The 20,987-nt window shown below is 59.2% G+C and overlaps 1 protein-coding gene across 18 annotated transcripts in view; it reads left to right on the top strand.

The window, feature by feature from the left end:
- PITPNM2 (phosphatidylinositol transfer protein membrane associated 2) overlaps positions 1 to 20,987 on the top strand; it is a 159,727-nt gene that overhangs the window by 130,941 nt on the left and 7,799 nt on the right. For 14 of the 18 annotated variants that reach the window (XR_013175530.1, XM_077159680.1, XM_077159679.1 and 11 more), the window contains 14 exons: positions 535 to 749; positions 1,576 to 1,697; positions 4,455 to 4,682; positions 8,053 to 8,358; positions 9,421 to 9,516; positions 10,896 to 11,000; positions 11,090 to 11,160; positions 14,065 to 14,312; positions 14,801 to 14,990; positions 15,122 to 15,241; positions 16,289 to 16,521; positions 17,012 to 17,190; positions 19,448 to 19,618; positions 20,282 to 20,431. Coding sequence is in view for 17 of the 18 variants with exons in the window: in XM_077159680.1 (XP_077015795.1) it covers positions 535 to 749; positions 1,576 to 1,697; positions 4,455 to 4,682; positions 8,053 to 8,358; positions 9,421 to 9,516; positions 10,896 to 11,000; positions 11,090 to 11,160; positions 14,065 to 14,312; positions 14,801 to 14,990; positions 15,122 to 15,241; positions 16,289 to 16,521; positions 17,012 to 17,190; positions 19,448 to 19,618; positions 20,282 to 20,431 (2,434 nt within the window). In the remaining variant the exon portion in view is untranslated. Of the gene's footprint in view, positions 1 to 534; positions 750 to 1,575; positions 1,698 to 4,454; positions 4,683 to 8,052; positions 8,359 to 9,420; positions 9,517 to 10,895; positions 11,001 to 11,089; positions 11,161 to 11,496; positions 14,035 to 14,064; positions 14,313 to 14,800; positions 14,991 to 15,121; positions 15,242 to 16,288; positions 16,522 to 17,011; positions 17,191 to 19,447; positions 19,619 to 20,281; positions 20,432 to 20,987 lie in introns of those variants that run through there. The other 4 variants (XM_077159687.1, XM_077159689.1, XM_077159686.1 and 1 more) reach the window with 3 other exon arrangements.

Genomic DNA, 20,987 nt, shown 5'->3' on the forward strand with positions numbered 1-20,987 from the left:
AACCTCTCAAAGCCGAGGCTCTTCTCCGAGCCCTCTCTGGCCGTGAAATCCAGCCCCAGGTCTGAGTGCAGTGGGGGAGATCAGAGTTGGTAGGAGCTCAGAAACCACCTAGCCCACCCCCTCCTGCTGAGGGCCAGAGACGCTAAGTGGCTTGTCCAAGGTCGCAGAGCAGGTTTAAGTAGCAGAAGCAGGACCCGGGTCCTGGTGTCAGAGGGAGATGGGGAGCTTGGGGTGGGGGTGGGGTGGGGTGTCTTTCCATGAGGATCGACCTGTGCCTTCTCCCTTGCTCCTCCCATGGCACCTGGGACATGCTGGCGACACTGTGACCGAGAAGGTGACGGTTAAATGAGCTTTGACCCTCATCCTGTGGTCCTGGGACGGAGGGAGTCAGAGCACATGAGTTTGTGGTGTGGTGCTGGGGCCTGGGTGGAGAGGGATACAAGAGAAGCCGGGAATGCTGGCCGAAGCCCCCCTGAGCCCCTTCCTCTGCCGAGCTTTGCTCCCCGCCGACAGCCACGTGCTTTATCTCTGCAGAAGAAGAGCCGCAATGAAACGCACGGCGAGGGCAGCGGCGTGGAGATCCTGGAGAACCGGCCCTACACGGATGGCCCCGGCGGCTCGGGGCAGTACACGCACAAGGTGTACCACGTGGGCATGCACATCCCCGGCTGGTTCCGCTCCATCCTGCCCAAGGCGGCCCTGCGAGTGGTGGAGGAGTCCTGGAACGCCTACCCCTATACCCGCACCAGGTGAGTGCTGGCACGCCTGCCCCGACACCCGCACCAGGTGAGTCCTGGCACGCCTGCCCCGACACCTGCACAGGTGAGCGCCAGAGGTGGGCGCCCAGGGGCCTCCTCAGTGTAAAGTCATTTCCATGCTCTCCCAAGGAAAGGTCGGCCCAGCAGCCTGATAGGAAGAAACTCAAACTGAGGGTCCATGGGGGGCCTGGCTGGCCAGAATCCCCTCCAACTCAGAGCATCCTCTTGGGTGAAATGTATTATTACATCCCCCCACACCCAGGGCAACTCCGAGCACCCATGGGCTGGAGCAGGTGGGGCCCACTCCCGCCCAGGCGCTCACCTGCCAAGCAGGAGCCGGGTAGGGGGCAAGCCCCTGGTGGTGCTCCTTTCCCCTGCTTGGCAGGGGCCAGGAGCTAGCTAGAGGGTCTGAGGGTCAGTCCTACTCCAGCCACGCTTCCCTCCTCTAAGTGCACCCCCAGCCAAGAGAGGGGAGGAACCCCTATGTTAGACCTCACATGCAGTTTATGCCTGCACTAGCCTCGAGGCTTACATGTGGGTGTGTGGATACCTAGCTTCTAGAAGAGGCCAAGGGAGCAGGGCCACTGCCTGCAACAAACCCCCCTTCCCCAACCTCACTGGCTATAGTAAAGACACAGGTCTAGGAGGTGGGCGGGGACAGGCCATCTGGGCTACCACTCCAGCCCCTTCTGCCCACCTGAGGTTCTGGACCTACCAAATGTAGGCCCTTCTCTGCCTCCAGTGGGGTCCAGGCGGGCTTCTCCTCCCCAAGCACAGCACACGGAAGGACCTTGACGGAGCTTTCCTTCCCTTACAGGTTCACTTGCCCTTTTGTGGAGAAATTCTCCATCGACATTGAAACCTTTTATAAAACGGATGCTGGCGAAAACCCGGATGTGTTCAGCCTGTCTCCTGTGGAAAAGAACCAGCTGACGATAGGTACTGTCTATCCCAATGTCCCCTGCCTTGTAGGACCTTAATCTGGGCTTCCCAACTCAGAGGCCACTCTTGGTTCTGCCCAAGACTCTAGCCGGCAGCCTCCACCTGGGGTCCTATCCTGGGGAGGGGGTGTGGGGTTATGTCCGTGCAGGCACCAGCAGGAGGCAGGACAGGCGTCCTCTGAGCATTTTCCTGATGTGTAAACCAGGGCTAAGTGCCCCCCAAAGCCCCTTCTCTCTGTCCCTTCCATGTGTGGGTCTCCTTATGGTTTGTAGGGTGTCCCCACTTTCCATAGGTGTGAATGTGCTCAGCAGGGCCAGATGCTCAGGGGGACTGGGTACTCGGGGGTGCTGAGTGCTCAGAGGGGCCAGGTGCTCAGGGGGACTGGGTACTCGGGGGTGCTGAGTGCTCAGTGGGGCCGGGTGCTCAGGGGGACTGGGTACTCGGGGGTGCTGAGTGCTCAGGGGGGTGGGTGCTCAGGGGGACTGGGTACTCGGGGGTGCTGAGTGCTCAGGGGGGTGGGTACTCAGGGGGACTGGGTACTCGGGGGTGCTGAGTGCTCAGGGGGGTGGGTGCTCAGGGGGACTGGGTACTCGGGGGTGCTGAGTGCTCAGGGGGGTGGGTGCTCAGGGGGACTGGGTACTCGGGGGTGCTGAGTGCTCAGGGGGGCTGGGTGCTCAGGGGGGCCGGGTGCTCAGGGGGACTGGGTACTCGGGGGTGCTGAGTGCTCAGGGGGGCCGGGTGCTCAGGGGGGCCGAGTGCTCAGGGGGACTGGGTACTCGGGGGTGCTGAGTGCTCAGGGGGGTGGGTGCTCACAGGACCTGGGTGCTCAGGGGAGCTGGGTATTCGGGGGGGTTGGGTGTCAGGGGGCCTGGGTACTCAGGGGGGGCTGGGTACTTGGGGGGGACTGAGTGCTCAGAGGTGCCAGGTGCTCAGGGGGGCTGGGTGATCAGGATAATGCCGGGTACTGTGAGATGGGGCACATGCGCAGGGGGTGCCAAATATTAAGGGAAGCAAGTGCTTAGGGGGGTGTTGGGTGCTCAGGGAAACAGGTGTCCAGGGGCCCCTCTCAGGCTGACAGCCATCCCTGAGGGCAGTGAGTTGGGTAGGGATTGTGGAACATGATAAGGCGTGTCCCCTCACAGGGAGCCTGCACTTACTCCCTTCCCCTCCAGCTGATTTATGCCAGACAAGAATACAGGTCCCATTTGTTAAATCTTCATTTTCAAAAGAAATCAGAAATCAGGACATTCATATGGAATTTCCCAACTTTTAGATGTTGACAACTACTTAAAGACTTTTGTAAATAAACATATGCTGGTCAAAGAAGACACTTCTTGGGCCAAATCGAGCATAGCAGTCACCAGTTTGCAACCTCTGGCTCAAGGTCAAAGGAGGGAAATGACCCTGGAGGGCTCCAGGCAGGGCCCATTTGGCTTTGAAAGGCAGACCCCAGCCCCAGGAGCTAACATAAGGGAGTCTGTGGGGGGGGGGGGTTGCGGGGAAGGGGGCCCAGCGTGACCAGGAACGTCCGTCCACCTTCAGATGCAGCCTGGGCCCCTCTGGCCCAGAGGCCAGCTGCTCTGCCTCCCGAGTTGCTTCCCAGCCCTGCCATGGGTGACCTGTGCCCACCCTGGCACTGTGGCGACACATTCCTCAGAATAAGTAGGCCAGATGTGGGATCTGCCTGCAGAGGAGCCCCTCACTTCCTGCTCCTCTCAGTGGAGCCGGTAGGCCTCTGAAATCCACAGCCCCAGCTATGGTACAGCAACCAGCAGGGGCTCCCCAGGCCTGTCTCCCCACTTGCCCGGAAAGAAGGGCCCTCTGCCAAAAGCCCTTCCCTAGGATCCTGTCTCCCTGAGGCAGTACCCCAGACCCAGTCCTGGAAGCGAGTGCCATGGTTTTGCCTTTGGAGGAAGTGACAAGTGACCTATTCCTCATCCTGTCCAGAGTTGCTGCCACATCTCTGGTCGCTCCCCTGCCAGGTCCCACCAGCTCCCAGCCCTGTGTGTTGCACCTCAGTTCCGTGCACCTGCCCCCCCGCTTTCATACCAGGCACAGGCCCCACCCCTCCCACCCAGCCCCTTTGGACGCATCCTCCAGCCTGCTACCTTCTGATCTGAGAAGGGCTTTCCTAACAGGCCGGGCTGCCTGGGTCCCTCCTGCTCAGACCCGCTTCTGCTCTGGCTCCCCTTCGCCCTCGGGGTGTTGTCCCGGTACTTAGCCTGGCATGATGCGACCAGCCTGTGTACCTGCAGCCCTACCGCCTACCCAGCAGCTGCCACCCTTTGCCCCGAGGCACATTCTCGTCACCCAGGCTGCCCCTCAGCAAGGTCCAGTGCTGCCTGCAGTGCTGTCTCCTCTGTCCGGCCAGGTCTTGCTTCTCTAGCTGAAATGCCGCCTTTTCCAAGGGGTTTTCCGAGGCTTCTCTTCCATGTACCCATCCCATTTCCTCCATGGAAATTCATGTCTCCCTAGTGTTTCCTCATCTCGTTGCTAAATTTATCTGCTCTGGCAAATGGTAGAATGTACATTAAACATGGGTTTTGCGAAAATGGTTTGCAAAGGCCAGGGTGAGCAACCCAGGCCCTGCTATCAGGGACTTGAGGTCAGAGTTGCCGGGAGACATCCCTACGCCCATCCCTGTGGCATGTTGCAATCCAGAGCCTGGCCAGAATGGAGGGGAGGGGACGGTCTGGCCAGGGAAGGATGGAGTGAGGTCTGGGCAGAAGTGACCACTTGCAGCCTCTGTCACAGACTTTATCGACATCGTCAAGGACCCTGTCCCCCCCAACGAGTACAAGACAGAAGAGGACCCCAAGCTGTTCCATTCAACCAAGACCAAGCGGGGACCCCTGCCTGACAACTGGATCGAGGAGTACAAGAAGGACATCTTCCCCATCATGTGCGCCTACAAGCTCTGCAAGGTGGAGTTTCGCTACTGGGGCATGCAGTCCAAGATCGAGAGGTTCATCCATGACACTGGTGAGCAGGCGGGTGGCTGCGGGCTGGCCTGCAGGGCTCGCTCTCTCTGCCTGCACCATTGCATTTCTGTTTTATTCCTGGGAGCAGCCCTGTAGACATGTCCAGCTGTCCCCCATGGGCTACCTTGTCACCCATAAACATTTCCCGAGTTCCCCTTCGGCCCAGTTGTCTGATGAAGGATCCCAGGCCCAATCTCCTCGACCCTCATGACCTGGTTCTGTTTAATACTGCATGGGGTATGCCCACCCCTGGGGGCACCTGGGGCTTTGTTCCTTCTGCCTGAGGGTCCTAGACTCCTTCCCATTAGAGTGGAGGTCCCAGAGACAAGGTGGCTCAGACATCATTGCGTCCTTCCCACGCACATGATCTGGCCCTGAAGGTACTTGAGGCCTGGCCCAGCAAGGTCTGACCTGGTCTCTCCCTTCACCAAGAGCCCTCACCTCCTTCCCTCTTCCCAAGGGCACAGCCATGCTGTTAGTGCCGGGGTCCTGTCACCAGCCCTGAGGCTGCTGATCCAGATAGACCGTTTCAGACTCAGGAGCAAAGGTCGCTTTAATTTGGCCATGTACAGAATCATACCGTGTGAGTGGCATCCGTGCTTGACATATTAGCCCACAGTGACCCATGAGGGTGGGCATTGTCACCCCTATTTACAGAGGAGGAAGCAGAGGCCCCAGGTCAGAACAGATGTAGGCCTGAACCTAGGTCCGCTGCCTCCGTGCCCAGGCAGAGGTTCTGGGCATCAGTGGGGGTCGGGAGGGGTGGTGGTACAGCTGGTGTCTTGACAGCTGAGTTCAGGGTCTACAAAGGCTGACCCCGGAGGGTCATGTAGACGGAGGGTTGGTGGTCTGGAAAGGTCTAGTTTCCACACTGAGGGGCAGAGGCGTGGGGTCAGAAGGGACAGCACATGGGGAGCAGGGTGGTGTCAGCCAGCAGGTGCAGGAGAGGGTGGGGAGAGCAAGAAAGGCCCTGAGCCACGGGAGGGGCACAAACCCAGCCCCCACGCAGGCTGGCGCACATGGTCCAGCCTCGCATTTCACCCTTACCCCAGCTCTGAGACCACGGCAGGAGGGCCACCGCTTTCTGGAGACAGCCCGGGGGGAACCAGCCCGCCTTCCAGTCTGGGCTTTGCCCCCCCTAGTTATGGGTTCAGGCAAGTTACTTGCCCTTGCCCTTGCCAGTCGCCACGTCCCTCGTTCCTGAAACACCAGCCTCCTGGGGGTGGCTGTGGGGCTTGGATGAGCAGTACAGTCTGGACTGGGCAGGAGTAGGGGTGAGGGTTCCCTCAGACCCAGGCCCTGGCTGCCCCACTGCCCTCCTCTACTTCCGAGAACCTGGCCATACACACACACAGACACACACATGTGCACAAAAATCAGTTTTTCCCACAGAAAGGAGCCTATGGCTGGTAGAGAGAAAACGACCTTGAAGTCCAGCTCCAGCTCTCCCTCGTAGTGGCTCTGTGGTCATGGGCAAACCTGACCCTGTGAGCCTCACTTTCCTCATCTGTAAAATGAGTGTGACATCACCTATTCTGCAAGTTGTTGTGGGGCACAGAACAAGGATGGCACATGGCACCTTGTTGATGCAGGGTGACAGCTATCACCTCGATATTTCCAAAGGTACAGTTGGTGAGCCCAGGTGAGCTGGGCTGTGCCTGCCTTGGAGGCTGACACCCTGAGGTATGTGCAGGTGTCATTTGTCCCTGGTGGCCAGCCCAGTATGTAGTGCTGAGGAGGCACTCTCCCAGGATGGGGTTAGAGCAAGGGAATGCCACCTCCTGGCAGCTGTGAGGTCGGGAGGTCAGCAGAGAGGCCCTAAAGAGACTTGAAGCTGTGTGAATCCTGTGGATTGCCTGAGGCCACTCTCCTGGCTTGGGTGGAGGCACATATGGTCCCATGGGCAGCGCTAAGAAGGAAGACATCCCATGATGGGCCTTTAGGAATGAGGAGGGCATTCCGGAGGAGCAGAGGCATGGCCTCAGCAAAGCTTGAGGGTGGATGTAAGGAGGGACGTCGGGGGGGAGGGTCAGGAAGGAGACCAGCCTGGAAGGTCTTCTGGCATCATCGAGGAAAGCAGAAGGTATGAGCCCTAGGCCCAGTGAAGGTCTCACACCTTCCAGAATGCTCGGAGCTGCAGGTTTGTGAGGGCAAAACAAGCAAGCAAACTAACTGACCCTGAGTCACAGGCCCTTTGGCAGAAGAAGGAATAAATAAAATGGCATTTCAAACAAGTAGATCCTATCCAGCAGGGAGCCTGATGGGCTTGGAGCTGCACCATGGACATGGTGAAGCTCACCCAAAAAGCACTTTGCAGAAGAATACACACAGCATGTCAGCAGCGTGCAAACCAGTCCAAGATGCTGTTTAGAAAGTCGTGTGTGTGTGTGTGTGTGTGTGTGTGTGTGATGAAACCATAAAGAAAAGCCAACAACAAATTCAGGGTGGACTCCTTTCCCGGGGTGGGAGGAAAGGGGAATCAGGGACGCACACTGTTCCTGGTGGTGTGCTCTGTCAGCTGGGCCGTGTGGATGTGGACGCTTTTAGTTAAAAAAAAAATTTTTTTAGCAGCTCTTTTGGAGCACAGTTTTACGTATCACTCAATTTGCCCATGTAAGAGAACAGTTGGTTGGGTTTCAGTGCATTCACAGAGCCTTGCCACCATCACCACAACCCAGCTTTCACCCCCGCCCAGGGCATCCCCTGACCTGCCTTCTGTCCCTCTCCTTCTATAATTCCCAATATCTTAAATGGCTTGTTTTATATGTACAATGTATTCTATTGAATGTGTTAAAGAAGAAGGAAAACAACCTGGTTGAAACTAGATTTTGATTTTCCATGGAAATGACACAGGGAAAGTATCCATGACACAGAAGCAGGAAACCCTGGGGAAGCCGTAGGTTCCTCCAGCTGCCCAGGGGTGGGAATTTCCCCCTGCCAAATTAAGAATAACTTAAAAATTGTCTTGGTTTCCTGTGCTGACATAACAAAGCATCCAAAATGGGTGACTTAAACCACAGACATTTACTCTCTCACGGTTGTGGAGGCCACAAGTCTAAGATGACAGCAGGGCCTGTGGCCCTGAGACCTGGAGGGGAGAATCCCGCCTTGCCTCTCCCGGCTTCCGGGAGCTCCTGGGGTTACCTGGCCTGTGGCTGCCCGATCCCATTCTCTGCCTCCGTCTCCCCATGGCCTCGTCTGTCTGACCAGACACAAGACCTGGGGGGCCACTTGTCTCCAGCCTGAGACCCTTAGGATCATCTGCCCTGATCCCCTCGTTTTACAAATGGGGAGACTGATGCGCAGGTGAGGGGTGGCGTCCCTGGACCTGAGTCCCCTGCTCTCTCCCTCCCGTGCCCGGTGGGCCACAGGCCTGCGGAGGGTGATGGTGCGAGCCCACCGGCAGGCCTGGTGCTGGCAGGATGAGTGGTTCGGCCTGAGCATGGAGAACATCCGGGAGCTGGAGAAGGAGGCGCAGCTCATGCTCTCCCGGAAGATGGCCCAGTTCAACGGGGACGGCGAGGCCACGGAGCTCGCCCAGGAGGACACCGCCCAGGCCCAGGCCTCTGGGGAGCCCCCTGAGCCCAGCAGCAGCAACGGGGAGCCGCTGGTGGGGCGGGGCCTCAAGAAGCAGTGGTCCACATCCTCCAGGTCATCGCGGTCATCCAAGAGAGGAGGTGATTTGGCACCGCTGGCCCTTCCCTCCCCACACCCCTGAGGCGGCGTTGCCTGCACACCACGAAGCCCTGTGGGCTGTGCGGTCCGCCTCTCCCTGAGCTGCTGTCCCCGCCCTCTACTGGTGCAGCTCAGAGACAGGGCCTTCCCCATCCAAAGCAGCCACGCAGGGGCTAGAAGATTGCCACACTGCAAATACAGGAGGACACGGTGGGGCCAAACCTGTGGCTAAACCTGCAGGGCGTCACAGCCCTCTCCTCTTCCCCATTTGGTGCTGGGCTTGCCCTCCACCGGCAGCGTGAAGCGGGAGCCAGCCCAGGCAGGGGGGGACCAGGCTGGGACCCAGCCAGCCGCGACTCGGAGAGCCAGGGGGTGGGGCCCTGGATGAGGTGGAGGGCGTCTGGGTGGATTCCCCGCATTCACTGGTGAGGGGCTTCTGCTCCAAAGGGGCCTGCCAGGCTTCCACCCTGAGAAGGGCTTGCTCGGGCGTTTTTTAAGAAAGTGCTGTGGAGGGGTCGCTACTGAGAACGAGAAGCAAGCAGGGCTCCTGGCCAGGGCCCCTCTGTAAATCCAGATTTCGCTGTGTCCTGCTTGGGAGCTGGCTGCTTTGGTTTCTGCCACTGTGTGAGGTTACTCAGACATACAGGACTCTGTACCTCTCCTCTCGCCAGAGTCCCCCACTCCTCTGTGCAGTGGGCTCCCCCACGGGAGGGTGGGAGGGTTGCTCACAGTCAGTTCAGGAGGCTGCAGGAGGGAATGCACCCAGGCCTGTCTGCTGCTCATCCCGGGCTCCTGCCCCACACTCCTGCCTCTACATTCCCCTGGGGATAATGGTGCCCCGGACAAGGGGCTGGACGGGTCATCTTTCTGAAGAGTCCAGGTGATCCAGGGCTGCTCCGCCCTCATCCCCCCCGGTTCTCTCCACCTCTGGGTGGGCCTGTGTGCTCCCTCACACCTCTCCACACACTTCCCGCTGCAGCAGAGCCTCCTTTTCTTCGAGGGGACACAGCTGCCCCCTCAGCCAACTCCAGGCTAAGGGGTCCATCTGGGGTTTTGCCTTCCAGCAAGTCCTTCTCGCCACAGCATCTCGGAGTGGAGGATGCAGAGTATCGCCAGGGACTCGGACGAGAGCTCAGATGATGAATTCTTTGATGCCCATGGTAGGTGGCTCCTTGCAATCTGGGGGGCCTTCCTGGGTGAGATGGAGAGCGGTCTGGCTCTGGCAGTCTGAAAGGGTTTTGGGTGGGGATGTTCATTTGAGGTGGGAGTTGGCTCTGGACAGTTCAGGGTGGGCACCCTGCCATGGGGGCGGGGCAGAGGAGGATGACATGAAGTCATGGAAGGCCCAGCTCCCTTGAGTCCGGGGCCTCAGGCTCACCCCAAGAGGACGTCAGGATGTGCAGTAGGCCTGGAGAGTGGAACCAGCTCTCTCCAAACCCCAAAAGGAGATGCACAATTAGACTGGGGCTTTTTTCAATATGTACACTTATTTCTAGAAGCTGCTTTATAGCTTTTTATATATACTTTTTATAATTTTGTAACTGTTCATCTTTGCCTCATTTTGTCTTTCTTAAATTAATACATATCTAATGTATTGGCATGATAAAACACAAGGAAGCAGGAAAGCCTCTTTTCCTGCTTTCCCAAAATAAGCACAGTGAGCATCTATCAAGGCATGTCACCTACACCAAAAGTTCTCCAACATAAACTCTCCTTAGCTTTGTTCCTTGGCCATCCATCTTGAGGAAGTAAGAGGGGGCTAGTAGGTTTAGGGGTGACAGCATCCTTGGCAGGGCTGGTACCTGAGCCTGCCCTTGCTTACCGTAGCAGGAAACAGGCTCAGAAAGGATAGGGCCTGGCTTCAAAGCACCCAGCAAGGCAGTGGCTCAGAGTGGACACAGGGGCCGCGGGATTACGGCATTGTAGTTAACTGGCCAGCTGACCCCAACTGGGGGTTTTGGTGTCCAGGCCAAAGGAGGAGCCTGTTCTGTCCTGGGTCTGGAGGACCCAGACCGGCCCTACCCCAAACACCGGAAAGGACATCTCTGACACCCTGCCCCTCCCAGCCAGGTCTGAGCCGGCCAGGGAGCCGAGCCCCTCCCAGCTCTGTGTCCTTGACATGACAAGGGTTTAAGAAAAGCAACAGCAAAGCAACAGACATGAGAGCCGCAGGGTCTGAGGACTGGGCCTGTTGCCCACCCCATGGCTAGAGGCGGAGGGAGCCATGCACAGCCGAGCCAGCCAGCAGTCAGAGTCCGAGGTCCCAGAACATCAGCCAGAGGGGAAATGAGAGTCAACACATGGCACACACCCCACTCAGCTGTGTTCCTGTGGCCCGTGGGTGCATGGATTTGGTGCTGCTTGCTAAGTAAGGGAAGGCGCGGGACTGAGCACGAGGGGTGCAGGCCCAGGAAGCATCAGGAGTGTCTGAGGTGACTCCTTCAGGCCCCTCCTATCCTCCCCCTACCCAGACTGCCAGCGCCCCCTGAGTGGGCTGCTGAAACCCCCTGTTTCCTCTCCCCTCGCCCCTTTCCTGCAGAGGACTTGTCTGACACGGAGGAAATGTTCCCCAAGGATATCACCAAGTGGAGCTCCAACGACCTAATGGACAAATTTGAAAGTCCTGAGCCAGAGGACGCTCAGGGTAACCAGGCCTGGGACTGGGGTCCTGGAAGGGGCCCTGGGGGGAGAGGGGCTCCGTGGGCAGCCTCACAGCCCCGATTCTGGTTGCAGACGGTCTGTACCGCCAAAATGCCCCTGAGTTCAGGGTGGCCTCCAGCGTGGAGCAGCTGAACATCATCGAGGTGGGTGCCTGGGATGGCAGGGGAGGGCCAGGGACTGTGCTGCCCGCGACAACCAGGCTGCTGGGGAGGGGGAGGCGGGCAAAGGAACGGCCCCAAGGGGCCACTAAGGCAGAACTTGGCACTGCACAAGCTCCCAATGGCAGATGCTTTCTTTGGCCTGGGTCATCCACAGTGTGGCCTCGGTGTCCCTTTCTCACCACCCAGCTAGGAGGAGCCCACTGGCCCCTCTGGCCCCCTCTGATGGTCCCCGAGTACTGGGGACTGAAGCCATCTTCCTGGAAGGTCTTGAACAAGCCCCACCCATGGAAAGTAAAATGAGAAACTTATGAATTCCAGATCAAAAATAAACTCTTCACCCTCTGCTCACCCTGCTTACTGTGCCTGAGGAGAAAAAGGTGGAAGGGGAGGAAAGGAGAGCCACCTAGGCAGAAGTGACTGCAGGTGGCAGAGCGGGCTGGCCAGGGAGATCCCACCGTACTCAGTGTGTCCAATAAAGCTTGCTCGTCCATTTGCCTTGTGTCCATCTTGGGGACTCTTTGCAGGGAGCATTCGCCCCTTCGCCTCCACCTGGCGGTCAGAGCTGTTTGCACTGGGGCAGGAGCCGGCCGGGCTGTGGTCTCTGCAGTCCCCCAGACCGCTCTGGCCTCATAGCTGCCCACGGTGGACATAGCACTGCCCTGGGGACTCGGCACCTCTGGGGCCTGGGCCTCAGGGGAGGGGAAGCACCTGCAGGACCCTCCCACCCCCTGGGCCTTCTGCACCGAGGATGAAGTGGGCTTTTCTACAGGTAACTGGGGTGAGGGAAGTGCAAATCTAACTGCTGTCCAGTGACCAGGGAAAGGCCCTGAGCAACCCTTTCATCCCCAGGCCTGGAGTGCACACAGCTCTGACAGCCCCACTGAGGGGGCACAGGGGCACCCGCTGGAGATCTGCCTCTGGACGCGCATTTGGGCCCAGCCCCGATGCTGGGTCGCCACCCAAAGCCAGATCCCCTTGCTTGCAAGAACCCCACCAAGGGCTGGTGTCCCAAGACTCAGCCTCTCTCCCGGCCTTGTGGACGAGGGGCAGCTTTATGGAGGCACTGACCTGGGGGGCACCAGGATGCCCTGGTTCTCCAGAGCAGACTCCCACGTCTTCCAGGCAGCTGCTGCCTCACCCCACAACCCCTGCCTCCCTGGGGAAACTGCTCGCACAGGGACTTGGGACAGGGGGAGGCAGGCTGAATGCAGGGGGCAGTGTACTTCAGGCAGACCCCTGTGGGTCCTGGATGGTCCCCATGTCCTCAATCCTGTCTCCCAGCCAAGGGAGTATAGGATCTGTGCTGCGGGACCCTGTCTTCCCTAACTAGGGATGTTTAGTTCTCAAGCCCTTCCACCCAGCCTTGTTGACGAGCCGCAGGGCAGCTCTGGGCCGTTCCTGCCGGGCCTGTGGTTCTGGGCCCTGACGTCTCCCGTACAGGCTGGCTGGGGTCGTGGCAGGCCTCAGAGGGGGCCAGGTTCCATCCCACGTTGTGCTGGGCATGTGTCTGCCAGGCCCTGGGGGGAGAGCTAGCCCAATGGACATGCCTGGCCAATGACCAGCCCCTCAAGGTGGAGGCAACCCACCCTGCCCCGGCTCCAAGCACAGCCTACTAGCCTTCCTCCTAGCCCCACCCACCCTTAGCCCTTTTCCTCTTGGACCCTCTGCTTCCCGGGGGCTCCGTGTCCCGTCCTGTCCCCTGCCTTCCTGTGGCTGCCTGGCCAGCCCTCCTGGATCCCACACCTGCACTGCCCACTACTCTCCCAGCCTCCACACGTTGGTGGTCCAGTTCAGGGCTGCCTGCCTGCCCACCCCCACGTGCCCTCCAGCTGGCTTAACCTCCAGTCTGTCTCCCCAGTTCCTGAGACCAGGACCCCGACAGCCCCTGCCATAATATGGGCACACAGCAAGTACTCATCAGAGGCCTCTCCGGCCCTGACCTCGCCCGTCTCGCATGGGGAGCGCAATAGAAAGGCCCAGGGGAAGGGACTGCAGGTGGTTTGGCAAGGACAGCACAGAGCTGGTGGCAGGAGCTCTGGGTTCCCGTCCACCTCGTCACTGCCATGCTGTGACATTAGACAGGTCGTTGGCCTCTCTGGGCCACCATTTCTCACTTCTAGAGGAGTCATTCCATGCTCCAGGCAGGTACATCCTTATCCAGGGTCCCACTTCGACCACATCATGGACCTGACTGCGCCCTCCGCTCCCCCAGCATCATCGCCACAACTGGGGTGGCTGCCTCTTAAAAAAGGCCATTCAGAGAATGGGCCTGTGCTGCCAACCCCCTACCGGGTTGGGGAACACAACTGCTCGTGGGGACCAAGGTCCCCCAGGACCTTGAAACCAGGAATGTGGGGTCTTGTAATCTGGGGTAGGTGGGGTAGACAGCCTCTGTGCAGACAGAGGAGAAGAGCTGGGACCTGTGGGCAGAGAGACGGGGGCCACCACCCCCACCCATGCATCACATGACCCCTGCGACTTCTGAGCCAGCAGGGGCCCCATCTCCTAGAGCAAGACACACCGAGGCCAGGAAGCAGGGTGAGCTCAGGAAGCCTGTGTGGGTTCATAGATGGGAAATAGGACTTGTGCTCTTAGGAGGAACAGACTTCCTCTCTGTGGCCCCAGCCAGACCCACAGGGGGAATGCAGGGAGCAGGAAAGGGACAGTCCCAGCCATACGCGCTTCCTGGGCCCCTCCACCTGCCATTCCACAGAGACAGGTTGGAGGCAGCTGAACAGTAGGCTCCGCTTCCACGTAGTGGAATTCAGGGTCCTCGAGGGGCAGTTAAGATTGTCGCTGCCCAGCCACGTGCCCCAGGCTCACCGCAGGGGCACAGAGGGGGTCCCCGCAGGGACTTGACACCCACCCACCCTCCCGCCTGCGCAGGACGAGGCCAGCCAGCCACTGGCCGTGCCACCCTCCAAGACCCACGTGCTGCTGCTGGTGCTGCACGGGGGCACCATCCTGGACACGGGTGCCGGGGAGCCCAGTGCCAAGCAGGGCGACGCCAACACCATCGCCACTGTGTTTGACACCGTCATGCGTGTGCACTACCCCAGCGCCCTGGGCCGCCTTGCCATCCGCCTGGTGCCCTGCCCGCCTGTCTGTTCCGACGCCTTCGCCCTCGTCTCCGAGTGAGTGCCCCCCACCCACTAGTGCAGTGCCCCGAGCATCCAGGGACCCGCCCCTGTCCAGGCCCCTCTGCCCTGAAGCAGCGAGGACAGCCATGTGCAGGTGACTGTGCTCCGAGTCTGGGGAGGGCTTGCGGCCCATTGCTAAGCCTCCATTTCCCCACTTCTAACCCGGTATGATAACCCAGGCGAGGGCCACTTCCACAATACGTGAAAAACGTAACGTGCTTTGTGAGCTGCAGGATCCCAGTGAAATAGCAAGGGGTGATCTCAAGGGCAGGCACTTGCCTGCCCACCCTGTGGCCCTGGGCCTGCCCAGGGTCTGGCACAGAAGTGTCCCCATGAGCTGACTGAATGGTTGAGACCCTGGGGGTGGGGTGGGGGGAGGTGGCAGACAGCTCCTGTCTGCCCTGCTGCTTGGGTCAGGGCACTGGGCCCTTTAGCCAAACCAAGGCTGCCTGGTCACCCTGACCAGCCCTCCCCTCCCCCAGCCTCAGCCCCTACAGCCACGATGAAGGCTGTCTGTCCAGCAGTCAGGACCATATTCCCCTGGCTGCATTGCCCCTGCTGGCCACCTCCTCGCCCCAGTACCAGGAGGCAGTTGCTACGGTGATTCAGCGGGCCAACCTCGCTTATGGGGACTTCATCAAATCCCAGGAGGGTGTGACCTTCAACGGGCAGGTGAGTCCTGGATGAGGGGGACAGGCAGATGAGTGGGGCAGGCTGGCCTCGTGGGCTGGGCTGGCCTGAGGTCAAGGGCACCCCAGAATGTGGGGCGGGCGCTCAGCCCTCCGGGTCCCTCCTGCCTCCAGGTCTGCCTGATTGGGGACTGTGTCGGGGGGATCCTGGCATTCGATGCCTTATGCTACAGCAACCAGATGGTGTCCGAAAGCCAGAGTAGCAGCCGCCGGGGCAGCGTGGTCAGCGTGCAGGTAGTTTCCCCCACAGCCCAGAGCAGGTGCCCCAGGCACCTCGCTCCCACCTGCTCCTGCCTCTGCATCCCCCCAGGATGGGGCTGTATCTCCCTTTGGCCCAAAACATCCACCAAAGCTGCAGCAAAGAATGTCAGAGCAGTTACTCTGAGAGCTGGGGAGAGCCAAGCCTTCCCCTTGCCTTGCTTCCTTCCCTGCCGAATACAGGAAGTACCCGCAGATGCTAGACTCATTCATTCATTGGGCAAACATTTCCCGAGCACCCATCCTGAGCTAGTCAGGACCCAGCCCCTGCCACCCAGGAGCTCCCTCCAGGGGAGGAGAGGAGGATGCAGCCTGCCCCGAAAGAGGTATTGAGGCTGCAGGAGGTGCTGCTGGCGATGGCTGAGGGGCACATGCACTTGCAGGAAAGCACTCAGACATACACAGGGCAGAGCCGGACCCCAAAGGAGCTGGAGGCTCTTCCGTCCTCCAAGCAAAAAGGGAAGATGGGATGGGCACAGGGCCCGGAGGTGGCAGGAGCAGGTGCAGGAGGCAGGTCAGAGCCTGGGCGCATGAATGGCTTCACCAGGAGATGGAGAGGAGGATCTGCATTGTGTGCACATGTGTGTGTGTGTATGTGATGGGGGTGGGGGGTGGATGTGTGCATGTGGATGTGCACATGTGTAAGTGTAGGTGTGGATGTGTAGGATATGGGTCGTGGGTGTGGGGGTGGATCTGTCCTGAGAGGTGTGATGAGCAGTCTCTGGCTTGGGGAGGGACAGTCTGAGGTCACCCAGCTGCAGGGTGGCAGTGGCTGGGGTGCAGTGGGTACAGACACCAGCTCCGCTAGAGAACTCCCAGGCCCAGGTGGTGAGGGTGGACAGGAGGAAGGTGTGAGCACCAGGGGAGTGGGGGCATGGGGAGCAGCTTTCCCCTCTCGGGCTGGGTGGAGAGGCTGGCTGGCCTACAGACAGTCAGAGGGAGGAGGCAGCCGTCCAGACCCAGAGGAGGGGCCAGGCCAGCAACAACCCCGCCGGCAGTGATCCCCTGGGGGGCCCATTCCAGGATGCGGACCTGCTGTCCCCGGACACCCTGGTGGACGCAGCACGCTGCTCCGGTGGTGCCGGTGGGGCGGGCGGCTCCAACCTGGAGGGCAGTCGGCACCTGAGCCACAGCAGCATCGACATCCCGCGCAGCAACGGCACCGAGGACCCCAAGAGGCAGCTACCCCGCAAGAGGAGTGACTCGTCCACCTACGAGTTGGACACCATCCAGCAGCACCAGGCCTTCCTGTCCAGGTGAGGAGGGGCGCCGGGAGGGAGGGCAGGCCTCAAGTCTAGGGCAGACACCCACCACTTTCCCCGCGCAGGCCCTGTCTGCAGCCCCATGGGCTGATGGTGTGTGGGAGACCCCCGGTGCCCTCTGCAGGTGGCCTGTGTCCTGGGTGTCCAGACTGGGCCCATTGCTTTCCACCTGGAGTCGGAGGCTCCGAGGCAGCAGTTGCTGACTTATGTGCCGAGGGCCCTTTGGAGCCAGAGAGTAGAGCTTGTGGTGGTGGGGATGGCATAGTCAGGACAGCAGAAGTGACGCTGTCCAGGGTCTGTTAGGAAGGGAGGGCCCCTCTGTCACCACAGGTGTCCCAGCTGGCAGGGTAGTATAGGGGACAAGCCCCACTTGGCCTGATGGCCCCCAAGAGGTTATGAGACCCCAGCTGCTCCTTGGCAGGGGCCACAGCAGAGGGAAGGTGCCCTGAGAAGGCCCTGGGGTGACCCAGCCACAACCCCCTAGCCTCCACTCCAGTGTGCTGCGGGCCGAGCCCGGAGCCCGCCGCTCGAGCAGCCCCACCATGCTGGATGGTGCTGGCGCCCTGGGCAGACTGGACTTCGAGATTGCCGACCTCTTCCTCTTCGGCTGCCCGCTGGGGCTGGTCCTGGCCCTGAGGAAGACCGTCATCCCCACCCTGGACGGTGAGGGCCCCTCCTCTCTCTTCCACTCCCCTCCTCTGCTCTTCCTTTCCCTCCACCACCCTCCCCTCCCCTCCCTGACTCCAGCGGCTTCATTTCCATGGTGCCCTGGAGCAGAAGGCCATTGCACAGATGGGGAAGCTAAGGTCAGGGAGGGGAGGGAGCCCCATCCCCACCATCACCCCCAGGTTCCAATGGGGACAGACCAGTCTCCTGGGACAAGGCACCACCCAAGGCATCCTGGGCCCAGGAGTCTCCTGGGGTGGAGGGCCAGGCATGGAAACCCTCCCACCCCAGCCATGTTCCTTCAGGGAGCGACACAGGGTCTCCTCACAGGCCATGCAGGCCAGGAGCGCCCCCTGGGGAGCCACAGTCCCTTCCCTGCACTTCAGGGTCACCCTGTGCTACTCCAGGGAGATCCCGTGATTCAGGGCCCATGTTACACCCCGGTATTACAGAGGAGGAGACCAAGGCTCCAAGAGGTCCACACACCTGCCCAAGAGCAGTAAAGCATTGATGCCAGGTTAAAGCCCAGGCCCCTGACCTGGCACTGTGCACTCCTTCGCATGCCTCAATCCTGTGGCTTGGTCATGGTGAAGAAGGGAAATCTGTAGCTTTAAAGAGACCCTGGCAAACCAGCAGGCTCGCACACAGCTGGTGCCAACTGATGCAGCCACCAGGGTGGGGCCAGCCTCTGCCAGCTCCACCACAGGAACTCATCCTGGAGACACTCACACATGTGCGAATTAGGGATGATTGCCTTGTGGTGACCGCACTTGTAATGGTGAAAAAACGCCCGTGCACGCGATGGGAAGTGGGGACTGGTTAAGTCAGTTATGGCCTAGACATGCAGGGGGCCATCCTGCCACAGCTTAGAGGAGGGGGGCAGAGCTGTATGTGCTGACATGGAAAACACTGACATTTTTTACGTCACGTGAAGAAAAAAGCAAAGTATAAAAAGTAGGGCGTATGTTTCTATTTGTGTGAATCTTTTCTTTTTGAAAGCAATTGTAGGTTTACAGAAATATGGAGAAAGTACAGGGTTCCCATACACCACCCCTCCACACACAAACACGCTTTTCCATATTATTAACATTTTGCATTAGCGTGATACTTTTGTTTCAATTGAACCAATATAATTATTACTGTATTATTGACTAAAGCCCATAGTTAACATTAGGGTTCACCCTTTGCATTGTTCAGTTCTGTGGGTTTTTCTTAAATACTTTATTGTGGCAACATACACAACATAACATTTTCCATTCCAACCACTTCCAAGGATGCAATTCATTGGTGTTGGTTATATTCACCATGTTGTGTTTCCATCACCACCATCCATTACCAAGACCTTTCCACCACCCAAACTCTGTACCCCAAACTGGAAACACTGTGCCAGGTAAGCACCAACTCCCCCTTCCCTACCCCAGCCAGACCCTGGAAACCTGTATTCTACTTCTTGACTATGAATTTGCATTTTCTTATTATTTCATATCTGTGACATACAGAACTTATCCTTTTGTATCTGACTTATTTCATTCAATATGACGTCTTCAGGGTTCACGTAGTAGCATGTGTCAGAGCTTCATTCTTTTTTTATGACCAAACAACATTCCATTTTATGGATACTGTACATTTTGTTGGCCTATTCATCCACGGATGGCCACTTGGGTTGCTTCCTCCTTTTGGCAAATGTGAATAATGCTGCATGAAAAATATCCTAGACCCTGCTCTCAATTCTTTGGGGCATATGCCTAGAAATGGAATTACCAGGTCATATGATAATTCTATGTTTAAGTTTCTGAGGAATCACCAAACTTTTCTCCCCAGTGCCTGCACCATTGTAAAATTTTCACTAATAATGTATTCTCCCATTGTTTACACTTGGTCTTAGCCAAAGGCCAAGAAGCAATCCAGCTTTTCAATAGCCACCCTAGAGGGTGTGAAGTGGGATCATATTGTAGTTTTGATTAGTATTTCCCTATTGGCTAAAATCTTTCCAGGTGCATACTGACCATTTGTATATTTCTTTGAAGCATTTAACTTTTCAATTTAAAAAATTTTGGCTAATAGAAGAAAAATGACCCAAACTGATCCTAACTTGGTAAAGACACACAATTTCTGGTTTCTCCACATTTTGTGTCCGAAACAATTTTGGGCCCAGTCCCCCAGTTCCTGGCCCCCCACCTCCACCTCCAGCTTCTGCCTCCTTAGGGTAGCATCATCTCTGGCTCTGGACTCACTCCTCTGACTCCCCTCTTAGTTTTCCAGCTGCGGCCCGCCTGCCAGCAAGTTTACAACCTGTTCCACCCCGCGGACCCCTCCGCCTCACGCCTAGAGCCGCTGCTAGAACGGCGCTTCCATGCCCTGCCGCCCTTCAGCATCCCTCGCTACCAGCGCTACCCGCTGGGGGATGGCTGCTCCACACTGCTGGGTGAGGGGCCACCCTGGCTGCTCGGGGCAGGGGAGGTGGGAGGTGATGCCGCGCCTCAGCTCTGCCAGCCAGGGTGGGCCCTGGTGTTCACTGCAGGGGGAGAAGGGAACCCCCGTGTACCATCAGCTCTGAGGGGCCGGACACCCCACGGAGGTGCGCGATGCATTTAGCCCTCGCAGGGCCAGCGAGGTAGGCTTCCTGGTCCCGCCTTTTGGAGGAGGACACGCGTCCCCAGCCTCGCTCTGGGCTGCACAGGTGCCAGTAGGCAGAGTGGGATCAGGATCTGCCCCACCCCCTTCCCCGCCACCTGAGCCTTCTGTGCAGGGTGAGGCAGAGCCAAGGGCCCGAGGGGAGCTGAGCTGCACCCAGGCCTAGGTTGGGCTGGTCGGGGAAGGCAGCCGCCCAAAGCCTCGCTCCCTGAGACCGGTCGGCATGACAGGGAGCAGTGGGTGCAGGAGGGCAGAGGGGAACACTGGAGGTGGGGGCCTGGGTGTGCAAGCATCCCATCAGCCCACCGCCCCAACCCCAGTTCCGGCGTGTGTCCAGGCATCTTGTTGTGTCCTGGTCCTCAGCAGTATCCGTGTGTCCTGTCGGGGCGTGTGGGGTGGCGCCCACACGAGTGCCTGTTCTTGTCCTTTCTGTTCTCTTCCCGTCTGCTTCCAGTCGAGACCGTGCAGAGAAACCCCGAGCTGCTCCTGGAGGGCGGGCCCCTTGGCCCCCTCCCGCACGGGGACGGCTTCCTGGAAACCAGCATCCCTGTGCCCACGCCCACCGGGCAGGACGGGCCCCGCCAGAGCCCGGGCTGTGCTGAGTGTGTGTAATCCCTGCTCACTGTGGTGTCTGCTTCGCTGGGCTGACGCTGGTCCTCAGGAAACCCCCCCACCCCACGCCCTCCTTGGCCACCTGAGCTCCTGTGACCTTGCGGCTGGCGAGGACTGCAGGCCCAGGAGGAAAGGTCCTGGGGGCATAGCCTTGGTGCCCTCCTCCCTCTGCACTTTTGATCAGAGCTGGGAGGGACCCAAAGGCAAAAGGGGAGCCAAGGGCCCAGAGAGGGGAAGAAACTGTCCCCCGGCCATGTGGCAAGTCAGTAATGGTCCAAGGGCTCTGACCCTCCTCCATGAGGTTGGCAGGGGCAGACAGCAGATCTGGTCGGGCCTTGAGCCAGCCCGCCCCACCCCATTACCCCAGGAGAAACCTTCAATCCCAGTGACTGGATTGGAGCTTCCAGGCCCCACTCCTTCCCTCTCTGAGGATGGCCAGGTACCTCCTGTGCCCCATCCAGATGGGGGTCTGCCAACGCATTCTCTATCCCCCAGCCCCAGGCAAGCTGGGTTGAGCCAGCAGCACACTGCCTGGGTCCCCAGCCACC

The sequence above is a fragment of the Tamandua tetradactyla genome, chromosome 5 (genome assembly GCF_023851605.1).
Source record: "Tamandua tetradactyla isolate mTamTet1 chromosome 5, mTamTet1.pri, whole genome shotgun sequence".
Classification (NCBI taxonomy): domain Eukaryota; kingdom Metazoa; phylum Chordata; class Mammalia; order Pilosa; family Myrmecophagidae; genus Tamandua; species Tamandua tetradactyla.